General features: G+C 38.8%; 1 protein-coding gene across 1 annotated transcript; it reads left to right on the top strand.

Moving 5' to 3' along the window:
• Positions 1-1,926: 1,926 nt before the first annotated feature.
• Positions 1,927-17,895, top strand: orla-uaa (major histocompatibility complex class I-related gene protein-like). The gene is made up of 8 exons (NM_001278875.1): positions 1,927-2,012; positions 2,269-2,523; positions 11,672-11,950; positions 14,577-14,873; positions 15,167-15,262; positions 15,457-15,474; positions 16,944-17,024; positions 17,235-17,895. The coding sequence occupies exons 1-7, from the start codon at positions 1,955-1,957 to the stop codon at positions 17,000-17,002; spliced, it is 1,062 nt and encodes a 353-aa protein (NP_001265804.1). The 5' UTR covers positions 1,927-1,954; the 3' UTR covers positions 17,003-17,024; positions 17,235-17,895.
• Positions 17,896-18,607: the final 712 nt, after the last annotated feature.

Below are 18,607 nucleotides of genomic sequence, written 5' to 3'. Positions count from 1 at the left end.
ATCAAAACTCCAATATAAAAGACTCTTTAATGTAACCGAACAGAGAAAAGTTAAACTGTAGTCGTTTTTGGATGCAGCCTGTGAAGTTTGCTGGAGAGTAAGAGACAAAGGTCTGGAAGCGGCACTTTTGAGAAGAACGGAGAGTGGACTGAAACTGGAGAAATCCAGAATGTAATATGAACCTTGTAGTGGAAAACTTGAAACTTGGTTTTGACGTAAACATCAGGCTGGAATGACACCGCTCACATCTGGATCCAGGAATCATCTGCAGGACTGAATCTGGAACCACACGACTCACCAACAGTAGATTTGATTAATAATTCGGTTTTACATTGTCTGACCTAAAGCTGAGAAACAGGAACTTTGTTTTTGGCAATTTATTTCATTCTTGGCCTATTTTAATTTAAATAGTAATGTAAAACAACAATAATTGTACATTTGTTTTCTGTTTTTTATTAATGGTAATGTTCTTATTTGAAGAAAAAATAAAACACATTTCTTACCGTTTTTTCAAAATCATTGAAATTAAACTTCTTAAAATGTAAGAACTTTTATTAAAAAAGTGTTGTAAATTTTCTTTTGTTGTATTTGTAAAAGAAAGAAACAATACATATGTTTTGAAAATGGGATGTAATAATGGATTCCTCACAAACTAAAGGTTAGTTCTTAGGGTTTTGGTAAAATTCTGGAAGATTTTTGAAATATTTACATTTTTCTGTAAAGTTACAAACTAAGAATGAAACAACTGAATGACTTATAACAAAACATGTAAACATGCAAATCAAATTAATGCTAAACTAGTTTAAGTTGACAGAGTAAAAAGTAAGTTAGACAAATAATTTAAACACCACACACTAACAAAGAAAAGACAAAAAACTGTCCAACATGATTATTAAAACCATCAACAGAAGTTATCTGTATAATATGTAGGTTTTTTTTTCTAAAATCAGATATCTGTTTTAATAAACGAACACAATGTTTGGTTCATTAAGCATCTCAGTAAAAACAAACACAATATTTTAGTCTTTATAGACTCATTTTTTAAAATAAAAATAGTTTTCAGTCTTGTTATTTTTCTCAAATTGCAGACTTTTAAACAATGTCATGTTTTCCCATTTTTATAGCCTGCTTTCAGTCTGAATTATCTGGACATTACTTTCTTACAAAATCTTTCAGTTTCTCACATTGTTTTAATTCCGGGGACTGAAAATTATTTTATATTCACTGTGCAGCAAAGCTGTAAAAAAGTTCATTTGCAAGACGTTGCTAAAAAGCATAGATTCTAGGTTGAATGGTGTTTTCTGTATTTAATTGAATTCAGCATGTTTTTATAAACTGAATTATTTAATGTAGATACATTTCATAACCGACATTTTAGAGAGATACAGCAGATTTACCGAGTTTGTGTTTTTCTCTTCTGGTAAAAGCAAATCCTGGACAAGTTGAAAAAATGTGATAAAGTGATGTCAAAACTCTCTGTGTTTGAGAATTTTGGAAAACGAACTGCTTTATTTTTGCAGCATTTGGTTTTAGAAACTGAACGAAGAGTATTGAGGTTTTGACCACCAGAGGGCGCTGCTGACCACAGCATAACACTAAACACACGTGAAAACACAGCTGATAAAGTTTTTTATTTTTTTTTACTTTTAAATGACTTCAAGCAGCTTTGAGGGGACAAGAACAAAAAAAATTAAACAAAGCAAAATTAAAAAACTGAATTATGTCTCCGTGCTGCGATCTTCTGCCACTTTCACTTTCGTTGTCAACCTCAGTCTGTCAGTTTCACCCAGATATTAGTGACGTTTGCTCTCAGAGATCATTTCTATTGGTTTAGATCGTGGTCACGTGCTCAGACTCTGACGTTTCTTGCATTTATTCTCTAACGTTTGATCTAGAACCTCAGTAACAGATTCTCGTCGGACGGTCTCTGACTGAGATCCTCAGAAGATCCAGAATGAAGATCCAATTGATTCTGTGTTTTCTGGGACTGAGTTTCCACGGCGCTGCTGCAGGTCAGTCACCAGCTTTTAACCTTTTGAATTGATTTTGAACTGTTTGTGTGTTTATCAATCATTTCTGGTTTCTGTTTTTCTTCTATGTAAAACTGATTACGTTTTTTTTATAAAGTGAAAGGGTTTAAATTTAAAGTGACGCCACTGAAGTCAATGTCTTTATTCAGTAAATCTATGTTTCTCTGCATTTACAGAAACGTTTTTTTTAAAGTTTAACTTCTATAAACTGAATCCATGTTGTTGTTGTTTTTTTCAGTGTCTCATTCTCTGAAGTATTTCTACACCGCTTCCTCTCAAGTCCCGAACTTCCCAGAGTTCGTGTCTGTTGGTTTGGTTGATGATGCTCAGATTAGTCACTATGACAGCGACACCAGAATGACGGTTCCTAAACAGGACTGGATGGCCATGGATGAACAGTACTGGAAGAGACAAACTGATATCGGTCTGGGTCACCAGCAGACCTTCAAAGCCAACATTGAAATATTAAAGCCGCGCTTCAACCAAACTGGAGGTGAGCTGCTTTATTTATTTATTTACTGATTCTACGTTTTAAACGATTCTGTTCAGAGATTCAGTTAAGAAATGAAATCCTCACTTAAAGGAAATAAAAACATGTTTATTATTTATACCAGTTTATCGTTAAACGTTTTTCTAATTCCTGAGTAAAATCTGGATCTTAAACCAGAAATAAACAGTTTTCATTTTCATGACTTCCTGCAAAGTTTATTGATTAATAAAACCTAACTTCCCACATCCATGATGATCAATAATACGGATCAGCCTCTTCTGCATGGTGTATATAGATTTCATTATTTAATTTATATAAGTTAAATCATAAATCATTCACATTAGGATTTACATCAGAGTAGTACATTCAGTTTAATTAGGGCCCGAGCACGGAGTGCAAGGACCCTATTGTAATTCGAATGTTTATTATTATTATTATTATTATTATTATTATTCTACCAGAAGAGTCGCCTTTTTGAGGCCTTTAACATACCCCAAAACTCACCAAATTTGGCACACACATCAGGAGTCGCGAAAAATTTCGTATTTTATAGGAGATTGGCATGGGCGCAGAAAAACGGGTTGATAGCGCCACCTACAGTGACTTTTGTCCCGACGCCCCGCATACGCTTTAACGTACAAGCTTGATTTTTACAGGGCATGTTCTTCAGATGGAGACCTACAAAAAAGTCTGAAAGGACCCACCTGTCACTCGCACAGGAAGTCTGATATATTGAGGTCAATATGTCATTTTTGCTTCATTTTGGACATTTGCAGGCCTCACTCTAGAGCGAACTCCTCCTAGAGATTTGTGAATAATGACTCCAAACTTTGGTTTTGTAAACTAAACACATGTCCGATGTTAAATTGCGAAGCTTTTAAGTTTTTACGGTTGTTTGTGACCGTGGCGGCGCGTCGAAAATGGAGGTCATTTTGAAAACACGCCATGAAAAGAAAAATGGCCATTACTCAGCCATGCAAAATCCAATATTATCCAAAGTTGATATGCATGATTGTAGTCTGACTTTGAACACATCTGCAGTGGAAGAATCTGGAATAGGTGTAGCGCCACCTGCTGGTAAAAGGAAATGACATGTTTTACTTGGAGCATCACTGCTCCAAGTAGGATGAGCCGACACACCTCAAAATGATGTCCACCTGTTGAAAAGCCATTGATGTTTACTCTGATAAAAAGCCATAACTTTCAATGCGGGGGTGTGGTCGTGACAGAGCGGCGAAGTTGGGCGTCTCGCCATGCACACAAAAGTTGCTCTCACGTGCACATTCCTTGTCCAATCTCACTGAAATTCAATAGAGGTGATGAGGCTTCCATTCTGAACCAATGGATATGACAATCTTGGACGACCTCCATAGCGCCACCTAGATATTGACAAATACATTTTATGTCACATTCTGACCTATCTTTTCTCTGTGCTTTGTCCGACATTCATAAAATTACAACAGGAGATACTCATAAGGGTCTTCTCTCATCGTCTAAAGTTTCATGGGTGTACACCTGACGGTGCCTGCGCAAGCCACCACCAAACAGGAAGTGGTTGATTGAGTTGCAGTCAGATAATTAAAAATTCATAAAAAATCAGCCGTTTGTATCACGAGGCTGAGATTTCAGAATGAGAGGCGTCTTACATATCTCCAACTTAGATACACAGCACTTGCATGGGTGAACAAAAAACGGCTCAATAGCGCCACCTACCATGTTTGTTTTTGAGAGCCCCGCCATGTTCTTTAACATACAAGCTTGATATTTACAGGACATGTTCATCAGATGGAAACCTACAAAAAAGTCTCTTGGGACCAAGCTGTCAGTCGCACAGGAAGTCTGCTATATTGATGTCAATATGTCATTTTTGCTCTATTTTGGTCCTTTGCAGGCCTCGTTCTAGAACGAACTCCTCCTAGAGATTTTTGAACAATGACTCCAAACTTTGGTTTTGTAAACTAAACACATGTCCGATCTTAAATTGCGAAGCTTTTAAGTTTTTACGGTTGTTTGTGACCGTGGCGGCGCGTCAAAATTTGAGGTCGTTTCGAAATCACGCCATGAAAAGAAAAATGGCCATTACTCAGCCATAAATAATCTAATCTGATCCAAATTTGTTGTGCATGATTGTAGTCTGACTTTGAACACATCTGCAGTGGAAAAATCCGAAACAGGTGTAGCGCCACCTGTTGGCAACAGGAAATGACATGTTTTACTTGGAGCATCACTGCTCCAAGTAGGATGAGCAAACACACCTCAAAATGACGTCCACCTGTTGAAAAACCATTGAAGTTTACTCTGATGAAAAACAAATCTTTCAACGCGGGGGTGTGGTCGTGACAGAGCGGCGAAGTTGGGTATCTCGCCATGCACAAATGTTGCTCTCACGTTCACATTCCTTGTCTGATCTCACTGAAATTAAATAGATTTGATGAAACTTCAATTCTGAACCCATGGATATGACAATTTTGGACGAGCTATTTATGTTCATAAATGATCATGAAGCATGATCATATAATCAAGCTTCATAGGAAATCAGCCGTTTGTCTCAGGAAGCTGAGATTTCAGAATTAGATGCGTCTTACAAAGCTCCACGTTTGAAAAGCAGCACTATACGTACGAGAAACATTTAACCACCTTAATCACCCTATTGTGCTGAAAGCAAATTTTTGGACATTTTGACTCAAGCAAATATTTTTATCATAACATCTGTTTAGTTTATCATCACCAAAATAAAAAATATTTACATTTATAAAATGAACTGGTCAACTCTAGGATTTTATTTATTCAATCTTACATCCTCAAGCTTTTCATCAGTCTCCCCTGCTGCAGGAGTGGAGTTAGCCCCCCCCCCCCCCCCCGGCTGTGTGCTCACATGTAAATTAGCCAGGAGTGGCAGACAGAAAGTAGAACAGTTAGAAAGCCTAGTTCAACACTAAAATACAGCAATTTCCTTTGTTTTGTTTGTCTTTTATACATCCTTAGCACTAATCATTGCTTTTTTATTCATCCAAAATACAATTAACTTTATATTTTATCTTTTTTTTTTTTTTTTACAAACAAAATATATGAGTGTGCTCCAAAACAAAACCCAGTCTCAGTACACTCCTACAGATGTAACATCAGACAGTAAATGTCTCTTTTATGCTTTTTTAATCAATGCTGCAACTTATTTTCATTTCCTTTCAATACATCCAAAGAAATTAAACTACAACGACAACAAACACAACATATAGCAAATGTCTCTAAGAAGATTGTGTATATACATTATGTACCACCTTTAAACACCAAATAAATAACAAATCTTTCTAATACAATCACAAAAAATGGAACACAAAATGTAAAACCCAAATTAGAAATTGCAATTTTAAAAAGATACATTTTTCAGCAGCTTTTCAAAATCAATCACATATTTTACTCTTCTGTGGATGAAACAAAGAAGTCCAGAGCAATGTAGCCACTTCTCCAAAGTCTCTGTCACCTTCAGTTTTACACAAAGTCTGTGAAAATCCACCATACATTGGTCACATGTATTCAGAGACCTGCTAAAAGTCCACAATTGTAAAAGCTCTTATATAGACAACTGTTTGTTTGCTTGGAGCTCTAAATATAAAAAAATGCTTTTCTATCACCTAGAAACAGATGGAGAACCATATCAACTGGATTAGTAACAGGGAAACATGTTTAGGTTTAAACTTACATCAATAGACAACATGAAGCTGTTCATCACATTTTTGACCTAAACATGTAAACACATCCTTGGCTCTGCGGTTAGGAAATGGTAATTGGGAATCTCTTCATACCAGGAGCCAGCCTGAACATTGGAACATCACCACAGTGCCCATCCAGACTGGGACAGCAACGGGGTCCACTTCACAGCCGTGAGGCTGCTGTGTTTAACTCCAGCTGTCCCAGCAAGGGAGACAACTGCAGCAACATCCACTGACCAAGCTGGCAAGCCCTGGCAGAAAAGATCCCCACAAGAAAAACACTGGCTCAGGCAGGCTGGTCAATAAAAAAATATAGTTTTGCCAATGTCTTGCAGCTCGCAGATCAAGTGGTTTAGTTTTCCAGTAATGTCAGTCAAGAATACAAGTTCAGATTCACAATGTTCATATTCACCATATTCAACAGACATCTCCACCAATAGCACCTTAAAAATCCTATTCTGTTTTGCTTTGCAGCTGAAGTTTTTTATGATTTTCACAATAGGAGTCATTATATGTCCAGAGCCAATCACTTCTGCACATAAGGCCTACTGGTGAAAGAAGCAGCAGTAATGCAGACATTTTGGAAAGTCTTGGTCAGCTTTACAGTGAGTGATGAAACCTGTTTGTCGGTCAATCATAGCAGGAGCCCCGTCTGCAGGTATGGCTACCAGCTTTTCTAATGGTACCTTTTTCTGCACAAAAACTCCTTCACCGTGTTATACATTTCAACTCCTCTTGTAGTTGTCTGTTAGGGCAGATGTGTCAGGAGTTCTTCTCTTGTGGAAACCAAAAGCTATGCTGTACTGTTGCCGTCCACAGACTCATCACACTGGACGTTAAACCACCTGCACTTTGTAAGATCCCGGTCCAGCTAATTCACCAAGTTATCAGACATAGCTGACACTCATCTAGACATTGTAGTGAAAATTGAATGAGTTCTATTGTTCTCATCCTTAGGGACAGTGATAGCAATTATCATCATTGCTTGTTTCTTAATCTGATAAAAACCTTCTTCTACTTGATGAGAAAATGAGGAGGTCTAAACGAGGCTTAGATTTAAGAATTTTTTTCATGCTATATGCAAAAGTCTTTGTCCTTTAAGGCAACAGATTATAGTCCCCCCCCCCCCCCCCCCCCACAGGCTGCTGTCATATTAACATTAGCTTGGAGCTCCAGAATGGACAAGAAAAAACGACGAGAATGGCTCGAGCAGGGCGTTGCTCACGGTGCGGTCGCTCGTGCCAGGCGGTGGCACGTGCTCGGGCCCGCTAAATGCTACTTGTAGCTTTAATATTTGGTTTGTTTTTGCAGCAGAACCAGAATTTTCATTGTTTTAATGTTTTTCATTTCTGCTGAAAATTAAGATTTTATGCAAAACCTAAAATAATTCCGTTTCAATAATTGATTTCTATTTTATACATTTAAATGCTAAAAAATTTATAGCAGGTTTGTCCAAACAAAATACACTTTTAAAATGTCTTTTTACCAAATTGACTGTACTTCTTGTGTTTGTTGTTTTTGAGTTAAAAAATAAAGAATTAATGAACAGAGAACAGTAGTTTTCAACCTGAAAAAGATCCCATAGTCTTCTATCTTTCAGAAACAGTTTTAGTGTTTATGTTCACATTTAGAAATATGTAAAACCTCAAATATTTGACTCATAGAAACATGAGAACAAATGTGAAACTTAAAGATGTTTGGCTTCAAAGCTGAACAGGAAAATCAGAGATTAGTTTCAAAAAGATATTTTTATTGAAGATGATCTCAGATAAATGTTTTTATCTGAGGAACCTAAAGGAGAAACTCAAAGATCCAGAATTTGCTGATGTTCTAGTATTTGTATTTCTGTCTGGATGATTTTCATCATTTTTGAGCTGAACATGAGGCAGAGAGGACAGTTTAGAGACGGGAGCTGAAGTTTTCTCAGGAATCAGATCTCAGAGAAGCAGATCTGCTGCTTCACCTGCTGCTTCACCTGCTGCTTCATCTGCTGCTTCACCTGCTGCTTCACCTGCTGCTTCATCTGCTGCTTCACCTGCTGCTTCACCTGCTGCTTCACCTGCTGCTTCACCTGCTGCTTCATCTGCTGCTTCATCTGCTGCTTCACCTGCTGCTTCACCTGCTGCTTCACCTGCTGCTTCACCTGCTGCTTCATCTGCTGCTTCACCTGCTGCTTCACCTGCTGCTTCACCTGCTGCTTCACCTGCTGCTTCACCTGCTGCTTCATCTGCTGCTTCATCTGCTGCTTCACCTGCTGCTTCACCTGCTGCTTCACCTGCTGCTTCATCTGCTGCTTCACCTGCTGCTTCATCTGCTGCTTCACTTTTCTTCTGTTCTTCAGTTCATCTCATTCTGCTTCATTCTGTAATAAATCAATATTTTTCTTAGGAAAAAGAATCTATTTTAAAGGAAAAATCAACATAAATAGTTTAGTTCGCTGTCTTCGTCTCAAAAACAGAGGCTAACATTAAAGTGAGTCTCTTCTCTATAAAACTAACAAGTTAGTTTCTCTCCTGAATCCATTCTTCTCTCTAAAAACGGGATTTCCTGAATTTTCGGTGTTTTCTGTGGTTCTTGTTGGTCAGTTTATGGTGACTTTGGTCTGAAGGATCAACATGAACGGTTCTGAGTTCTGCTCTGGTTCTGGTTCTGTGGTTTTTGGTGCTCAAACCTCCACAGCTTCCATGTCACAGAAACCGATTCAGACGTTAAACTTTGAACAGTGGACGATGTCCAGACTCTGTTCATGTCATGATATTCATGCAAATGCAGACCAGAGATCATCTCTGTCTGATTGGACCAGAACTCAGCAGATTCCAGGCTGATGGCAGAACAGAACAGAGAGGGTTCTGCAGGTTCTGTTGGTGATTAGGAATCAGGAACAGAGAGTTCTCTGTTTGATCTCTGATCACACAAACATGACAGCGACGTCGACCTGAAGCAGGAAGTGATCTGCAGCCTCAGAGATTTGAGACCAAAGACTCTCTTCACTGTTTGATCCGTTCAACTTTATTGGTCTTTGACTGACAGACGATCACAAGTCCTGCAGTGATCAACCTCTAATAGTTTCACTGTTCAAGGGTCCAGAATACCCACAATGCCTCCTGTTTGCCGTCTCACTTTTAGAGCTTTTCCGACTAAAACGAGCTTCAACAAAGACAGTTTGCTGACAAATCTGAGGATCTCCATCAGACTCCATCTTTCTCTTCTGGACTGTTTTCCTAAAGTCAGAGCTGAGAAATCCTCCAGATCAGACGTGTTTGAGTGTCCAGTGAGTCCAGCCGCCCAACTCGCTGTGACTCTGACTGTTCTGATGGAACCACGCCGTCATGTGACGCTGAGAATCCAGAAATGTGGTCAGACGAAGCTCAAAGGTGATGCTAGTGAGCTGAACTTGATCCAGTTTTTATGTCAGCAGACGTTTAAATCCAACAACAAAAAAAACAAACACTTTTTGAAGCTTCTCTGATGAAGCAGAGATGAGGAGCTCAAACGGTTTGAACTTTGTGAGGATGAAGAAAAATGAAAAGACGACGAGTGTTTTTAGGTGAGAAAACGAGCAGAGTTTCCTCTGATCTGGTGAGTTTGCTGCTGAGACACAGACAGACAGACAGGCAGGCTGTGGAGTTGTTTCATTTTCTCCTGATTGTCTGAAAAAAGAGCCGTTTGTTGCCATAACGATGAGACGATGAGGGATTTGTTTGTGGAACTGCTCCATGGTTTCCCTCAGAGTGAAAGGAGAACCGATCAGAATCTGGGATCAGTGGAATCATCAGAGTCGGCTGGTCTCTGAAAGGGGCGTGTCCAAGAGGAAAACCATGTGACTCAGACAGGAAGTGAGGATTCTTCCGTGTTTCTCCATTTGCCTGAACACAGATGGAGACGTTCAGAGACGAGACGCCCCCAGGGGGCGTCTCGTCTCTGAACGTCTCCATCTGTGTTCAGATCCGCCTCCGTTCAGCTGAAATGAAGACAAACTCCATCTAAAAGCAGATTTGCTTCAGAATTCTCCATCAATTCATCATCAGTGATCAGAAAACCAAACGTCAGCAGGAAATAAAATCCTCACATCTGCAGTGACGACCGGCTTCTCTGTTTCCGGGCGAGGTGGCGTCTGAACTGACGCCATCTCTCCTCAGCGCAGGCCTCAAACGTTGCGACTCAGACCTGCGCTGAACTTTTTCCTGTCAAAACTGCGTCCAGAAACGCCAACCGCCGCTGAAACTGTGGGAGGAAATCCATCAGAACGACTGTTGTTGGAGATTTATGCTGAAAAGTGATGAAAATGTCAAACAAACGGCTGATGATGGACTCTCTGTGGCTCCACTGATCTTCAGCCTGTTGGTGAAGATTTTAGAGTGAGCTGCGTTCAAATACGTCCTGATCATGTTTAGTGTCCTGATCATGTTTAGTGTCCTGATCATGTTTAGTGTCCTGATCATGTTTAACGTTCACACTGAACACACGTGTGGAAATCCGGCTGTGAGACATTTTATTAATAACGTCTGAAATCCTGCAGATCAGGCAGAAAAGCCTATGAAATGTTGAGGAGTTCAGTTCTGCTCACAGACGTCCTGAACAGCTTCTGCTGTCTGTCTGCTGGATTCAGGACGCAATGCATGATGGTCCCTGTGGAGCGGGAAGCAGCTTCTAGACGCTGCAGGGGATGATGGGAGATTTTAGTCAGTCAGCAGCTGTGAAAACAGAAGCTTCACTTTGATTCAAACTCTTAACATTCATCATCATCAAAATCTTTAATAAAAGTTTAGAAATGTTTTTATGTAAAACCTTTTTTGATATAATTTTTCTATAAAAAGACATAAAAATCTGTAAAAACTCAAGTGTTTGGCTCATAATGTGTTTAATTCTTTTCAATAGCATTTTAATAGAAATCTTTCACTCTTTTAGTTTAAATAGAAACAGTTTCTAACATTTCTGTCTCACTTAGAGCAAGAATCCTTCATTTGTTTTTTGCTGAGTCAGCTCTGATGAAATAATCAGGTCAAAGATGTTTTTTGTGGAATTTTCTTCATTTCTGCTGCATTTATGAGACCATCTAGAAACAGATGTTAGAGAATTTTAGAACAAACTTTTCTGTTAAAGTGTTTAGATTGGATCAAGACTTTAGGAGCTGAACCTCTATGAGAAAATTCTAAAGTAGTTTGAGGATTTAGACAGCAGAAAAAGAGAAATGTTAGAATTTTTATTTCTTAAATGTCTCTGTGACTCTGATATGAAGTGTTTTGTTTCAGAGGAGGCTGTGGAGAAAACAATCAGTGTTTGGATCAGAGACTTACAGAGTCTTCATGTCTGAAACAGACATTTGATTGATTTTAGATCAAACATCCTTCATGAGTTTCTGTGTTTCTGATTATGAATCATCAGATTTTTCTGTCTTTATGTTCAGATTGACTGAGGTTCTCTGTGTTCTTGTCTCTCAGGTGTTCATGTGTTTCAGTGGATGTACGGATGTGAGTGGGATGAGGAGACTGGAGCGGTCAACAGTTTTCATCAATACGGTTATGATGGAGAAGACTTCATTGCTCTTGACCTGAAGACAGAATCATGGATTGCTCCAAAACAGCAGGCTGAAATCACCAAACACAAGTGGGACAATGACAAAGCTTTAATGGCAGGACGGAAGAACTACCTAACCCAGATTTGTCCTGAATGGCTGAAGAAATACGTGAATTATGGAAGCAGCTCTCTGATGAGAAAAGGTAAACTCTCATGACCTTGTCAGTTTTTTTAAACTTGAGAATAGATTCATCTGCAGACAGATTTTACATCTGAATGATCAAATCTACATGGACCTAGAACACACTGAATATTTGACATGTTGAAGGAATCCTCAAAAACCCACAAACAAAACCAGAACACACGTGTCGGGGAGATCCAAAGAAAGTTCTGCTATTATTATGGGATGGCCACAGAACGTACGGCTTGGTGACCACTTATTGGCAAAGGGTGAAATGTAGGAATGTTCATATTTTTATACATTGAAAAAAAAAACTTTTGTTTGAGTGATCTTCACAAAATTTCACACAAATGTTCCCAGCTTAAGTCTACAACCACAGCTGAAATTTAATTGACCTTTGACCTCAGGAACAGGCTGTCATCTTGAATTTTCCCCTCTCACCTCTAAGCCCAACTTTAAATGAAACAATTCTTAGTGATTTCAATCTATTGTCACATTCCTGAGCATCATTAGAATCTGCTTGATGTTTGATTTAAAGTTGAAGATTCCTAACAGCTTTAGAGCGGTGAGCTCACAAAAGTGGCGTTTCCCTGATGCTCGCACATTTTTGACAAGAATATCCTGAAAATAAAACAAATGAATCTTTGGCTCAAGCTAAAAGAAACAATATAAAATCCAATCAGGAATGTGGGCGTGGCTAACAACAACTTTAGTCGCTAAGGAAAGCCAAAAGTTTACTTTTAGGGATTCTCCTAACAATGACAGCATGTTCATCACCTCCAGACGACCAAAACATCAAATGGTTGCTATGGAGATAAAATCTAAAGACCAAACACCATTTTGAAGTGTTTTTTCATGAATTTGTCACATGCAGCTCTGATCAGGAGGAGAGTGAATTAATGTTCTCACATTTTCTTTCTTTTGTTTCATCATTCATCTACTTTTTTAGATTTCTTTCAGGTATTTTTTGTCTTGTCTCTGCTTTGTAATCTTAGAATTAAACTTAAAATATTGTCATTAAAATTTCCTGGGGCCTCATTTATAAACGTTGCATACGCACAAAAGAAGGCGTACGCCACTCTCTACGCAATAGTTGATATTTATAAAAAGCAAACTTGACGGGAAAATGCGCGGTCCTACACGCAAGCTCTGACCCAGGCGTACGCACAAAAACGGGTGAAATGAGAAACGGCGACACCGTCGGCAGATGGAAGAAACACGTGAAAGTGAAAATGACAATCCTGCCTCTCATAAATAACATGAAGACTTCACAAAGCAAGTCTTACAATTAACAGCCTACAGGAACACGAACATCCGTTTGATCGATCAGCAGTGAAACAAACAAAATCAAACGAAAATTACAACAGAAATTCAAATGAACACATATTTGGAAAAAGAAAAGTTATATATGTTCTGCAATATTGGCATGTAGTGCAATTCATCCTCATAAATAATATAGTTAACAGAACGAAATAATGTACAAAACTGATATTCTCGTCAGTGTGTCCGTCTGGCGGAGCAGATAGAGGTGCGGACGGACGGACAGACGTATTAATTGTCCACTGGGGAAAGTTGTTTTCATAGTAAAACATGGAATTATGGTATTCATGCATATGCCTTTAGTTTGTTTTATTTTTGATAAAACAATGTGGCGTATGTCTCAACCATTCAGAAAGCAACAAGAAATTACATTTGCGCTGATCAATTTCCCATTTCCACGTGGATTATTACCGACATCTGTAGCTTGTCAGATGCAATAAATGGATGGAAATAAAATGCCCCATCACAATGCGTAATGACGCACAATGGCTGATCTTGCGCTAGAAGATGTGGCAAATGGAACAATTCAGAGTGAACGCATCTTTAGACAGCAAGAAGACTTGCTGGCAAACGAGGACGAGTGGCTTATGAGCCGGTTCCGACTTCCTCGAGCCGTCCTGTTGGACCTCTGCGGGCTTTTGGGCCCGGAGTTGCAGAGGAGCATTCCGAGGAACCACGCGTGTCACCCGGTGCATGCATCTGGCGCTCCGGTCCCCCCCCCCCATGGAGCGCTGTAGCCTCACAACCTCGGACCGGCCACAGTCCGAGGTTGTGAGGCTGCAGCCTTTACGGTGTCTGCCACCGTTTGCCGCTCACGTGCCTTTTCGGCATTAGTAATGCCCACACTGTGCCCTCCAAACAACACTTTTCCCCTCTTTTCCACCTCGCCAACGATAACTTCTACTTCACATTGAGTGAAGTTACGTTTTTTTGATTTCCTTTCCGTGTTTGGCATGGTTTCACAATCAATGAATATTCATTTGTGGGCGTTTCACGGACTATTTATGGGCAACTATGGGCGTGTCATGAAGCCGCAAAAGCTGCGCTGCATTTGGAATTGGTTGTGATTTATTAAGGGAAAGATGCGTAGGATGTGCGTGCGCACGGTTTTATAAATCTGAATATTTCTGTGCGTACGCACGTCCTATGTTTCATCCGTACGCCACTTCTGACGCAAATCCTACGCAAAGTTTTATAAATGAGGCCCCAGAACACAGAATATCAACATAAAGCATTTTTAGAAGTTGACATAATGAGTGACCGTGTTAAATATTGATCAAATATAAATATTCCAGAAACATTTCAGTCCATCTTTCTCCTTCTTCCAGTTCTTCCATCAGTGTCTCTCCTCCAGAAGTCGTCCTCCTCTGCAGTCAGCTGTCATGCTACAGGTTTCTATCCTGACAGAGCTGAACTGCTGTGGAGGAGAGATGGAGAGGAGATCCATGAAGGAGTGGAGAAAGGACAGATCCTCCCCAACAATGATGGAACTTTCCAGATGAGCGTTCATCTCCAACCTCCATCAGGAGAAGACATGCAGAGATATGAATGTGTGTTTCAGCTCTCTGGAGTCAAAGAAGACGTCATCACTAAACTGGAGAAAGCAAAGATCAGAACCAATGAAGGTAGGATTGATTCAAGGTGGAGGAATTCAGACTAAACCTCTGTGTCTCTCTGTGTTCTAGAGGATTGAAGTGATGGATTTGAGGGTTTCCAGCTCACAATGTTCTCTTCTGTTCTTTGATTGTTGCTGTTTTCTAAAAGTTCTCAAGTTTAAATCAATAATCTGACCAGATTAAAGAGATTAAAGATGCTGGATTTAATCCATTTATAGGATGTAAACTTCACTTCCTCTAGAGAGTTTTTCATTTGACTGGTGATTGTTTTGAATTCATCTGTTTGTGTTTTTTCTCTTCAGGTTCTTCCAGTCAGATGTTGATCATCATTGGTGTCCTCGCTGCTGTTATGGCTGTCGTTGCTGTGTCTGCATTCATTTTTTACAAGAAGAAGAACGGTGAGTTATTGTTGTATTCATTTTAGTTTTGAATCAAGTTTTACATTAAAAATGAGAAAGAAACAGGTTTTTTCTTTCAGTTAAGATTTATCTCCAATTATCTTTGGCTCAGATCCACTTTAACAAGAGTAAAAATATTATTTACTGAAAGAAAGATGAAATGTTTACTGATTTCTTTTTTTCCTTCATTTTAGCCAAGCGTCCACCATCTCGTAAGTAAAGGTTTTTTTCCTAGTTTCAGATGTTTTCTGTGTATTTATAGTGACTACCATAATTTCCGGACTATAAGCCGCTACTTTTTTCTTTACAGCCCTGCGGCTTATTCAGTGACGCGACTAATTTGTGGATTTAATTGGCCAACGTCATGTACATACTTTCGGTCTCAGTGAATAGTTTGAATTCTCCATCAAGCACGAGTAAGCAGCCAAACAGCATGGACCTCACTTCAGGTCTTAGACACTTCAGTCATGGTTCAACAAAACGAAACACGCATGCCCGGCCGCATCCCAGAATCCTTTGGTGCCATCAGACCCAACGTGCACGTGATCGCCACTATAATATGATGAAGCTTTCAAGTTAAAAGCAATCGTTAAAAGCAGCGTTAAAAAATCCACCATCATCAACGGGTTTGGAAAAGCTGGTCAGCTGCGTGACGGAGAGAACAGCGCATGGAGTGAATTTACCTCTGAGTCATAGTGACTCGGCTGGCTGCACGTAAATATGTGGCAATAATATCAGCCTTTATTTTGTCGGGACACGACTGGAAACACAAATCCACATGATCGTTTTTACTGTTTCTAAAGACTTAGCGGAATTTTGCATTAAAAAGCTCACAGCCGCCGTGTGAGATTTTCGGATTGGAAGGGGAGACGAGGAGCCCGCTTGGCGAGCGCGGAGCGCAGAGGCGTCGGCGGAGCAACAGTGTTTGTTGTGGAAGAAACTTCTGACGCGGCGCGCGTCTCGCGCTGAGGCGCGCGCTTTTCAGTCGCCGCTGCTTTATTTTACTGGTGTGTTTTTTAACCAGCCCTGTTACTCCCATATCGCTGCCGCGACACAAGCTGTTCCCGTTCACCCCTCCATGCACTGCTGCTACTTGCTCATTCTTAAACACGTACAACAGAGTGGCAAGCCGGGCGTTGGCCCCGCCTTTAGCCCCTAAGACTCATGGGAAATGGGGGATCGCAGATGTAAATTTCCTCATCATAACTGAGGGATGTAATGTTGATTATATGGTTACTGTTTGTAATTTTATGTATGATACCTAGATTGTCAATAAGTTAAAAAAAAATAAAAATAAAAAATAAAAAAACCATTACTGAGGAACTTGTGAACAGAATAGAGGTCCATGCTGTTTGGCAGATGTGGGTATACTCAAATACATAAGCCTGAGGTAAGGCTGACCCCTTTCACAGTGTGCTAATGAATCACACTTACTCAAGGAGTCAGGACATGATTTGTCAGGATGATCATGCTTGTTAAGTACATGCGGTTTATACTCTGATGCGGCTTGTGTATGTACAAAACTAGTTAAACATGTTAAAATGGGTGGGTGCGGCTTGTAATTGGGTGCGCTGTATAGTCCGGAGTTTACGGTAGTTTAGAAGTTTTTCCATCAGAGTTTCATGTTTGTTGGAGCTTCAGTTCAGATGAGGATTCAGACTAACAGTTTCTGATCTCACAGCTGTAGACAACAAGGAGATCCAGGAGCAGATGCTTCAACCAGAAAATCCATCAGCCTAAGAGATGAACTCTCCTCTGAACAGTGAGTTTCTTTCTATATTAAAGAAATCTGCTTCATTTCTTCTTAGCAGAGTGTTAGTGCATAGGTGTGTTTGTGTGATCATGATAGTCTGATCTATCCTCCATCAAACTGTCTTCAGTTCTGATGTTTCTCTGCTACTCACAGCAGAATCAAACTGCTTCAGGAAACAGAAAATAGATTTAATCTCATCTTTCATTTTTCTCTCAACAGGTTTTGGAATCAAATCTGCAACAATCTTTCCTGTAAATTTAATTTTTTTCATGTTGATTTACAAACAACAACAATCTTCTTTCTACAAATGAACAAGGGTTACCAAATATCTCATAAACTCAGTTATTCTTTGCTATATTAAATCCTTAAAAAGTTGTCAGCTTACAAACAGCAACAAACAATTAAAGCATGAAAATAAAAGAAACAGAGAAATTGGAGTTTGGTTCATTAAAATGTTTTATTCTATCAATATTCCACATCTGATAAATCTGAAGTCAATTAAAGTTGTTGAAGTTGTTAACTTGTTTCTGCTCATTTAAAATTTTGTTTCATTTCTAAATATTATTTGTCTTTATTCATCATGTTTGTATATTTTGAAGCTTATAGAGTCAATATGCAGCTTGATATGTTTTACTCCTGGGTTATAAAGGAAAATGAAAGAAAGTTAATCTTAATAGTTTGTGGTTTTGGTTCTTGTCTTGTGCTTTTCTTGTATTGACTTGTGTGTTTTTGATGGATTTAGAAACATTTTTCTGTGTAGACATTACAATATAAAGGTTTGGGTTAAATCACTTTGTGTGGGGAAACAAATGTTAAGTAAAATTTCTGTTTGATGCTTTTTCTCAGTAAATCTTCCCTAAATAAACTCTGTTGTGATTCCACATTTTGTGTCATTTGTTGTTTACCACAAACACATTTGTAGCCAAATCGGGACATTTCTAAAAAATGTAATTCACTGACTGTTATCACTCAGGTGAGTTTTATATTTACCTGTAAAACCTCAATTTCACTATTTTTATTTATTTTTGCATTTGGCATGTTGTAAAAACTGATGACACGCTGTGTTTCCAGCCCTTTTTTCAGGACATTTATGACCAACACTTCCAAGAACTGAATATTGTCAGCCTGCTTGAAAATGAAAAAAACAATCATTAAAATGAGAAACGCTGCCAAATTTTATTTAAATTTTTTGTGAAAAATTAACAATTTGATAACATAATGCTAAACTGCACTGAAACAACATAACGCAGTAATATTCAGCTATGAAATATTGTTCTGTAAGAATTGAACACTTTGGTTTGACAAAAATTGCTCGACCTAAATCTAGAATAAACACCTTTTTGTCTTCCATTTTAAATTAATATAATCTTTTAGTAAATCCGTTTTATTTAAAACTGAACATCTTCAAAAGGTGAGGAATATAAACTACACGCAGGATTAAAAAGCTGAGTCAGTTTAAGCAATTTTCCAAGTAGAACATTATTCTAAATTCTTGTTTTTATTAAAAATGGCAACAGTTGTGCTGATGACAGTAAAAGTTTTAACATTTCAACATATTCCTACAAATTGTGCTGATAAGAACTTGTTAATTT

This window comes from Oryzias latipes, chromosome 11 (genome assembly GCF_002234675.1).
Source record: "Oryzias latipes chromosome 11, ASM223467v1".
Taxonomy (NCBI): domain Eukaryota; kingdom Metazoa; phylum Chordata; class Actinopteri; order Beloniformes; family Adrianichthyidae; genus Oryzias; species Oryzias latipes.
This window is presented reverse-complemented; position numbering and strand designations above follow the sequence as displayed.

What these genes read in the sequence shown, in the direction of transcription:
- orla-uaa (NM_001278875.1), top strand. Translation starts at nt 1,955, where the DNA reads ATGAAGATCCAATTGATTCTGTGTTTTCTGGGACTGAGTTTCCACGGC. An exon ending in CAGCTCTCTGATGAGAAAAG is followed by an intron (nt 11,951 to 14,576) that starts GTAAACTCTCAT and finishes TCCTTCTTCCAG; the next exon opens with TTCTTCCATCAGTGTCTCTC. An exon ending in AAAGATCAGAACCAATGAAG is followed by an intron (nt 14,874 to 15,166) that starts GTAGGATTGATT and finishes TTTTCTCTTCAG; the next exon opens with GTTCTTCCAGTCAGATGTTG.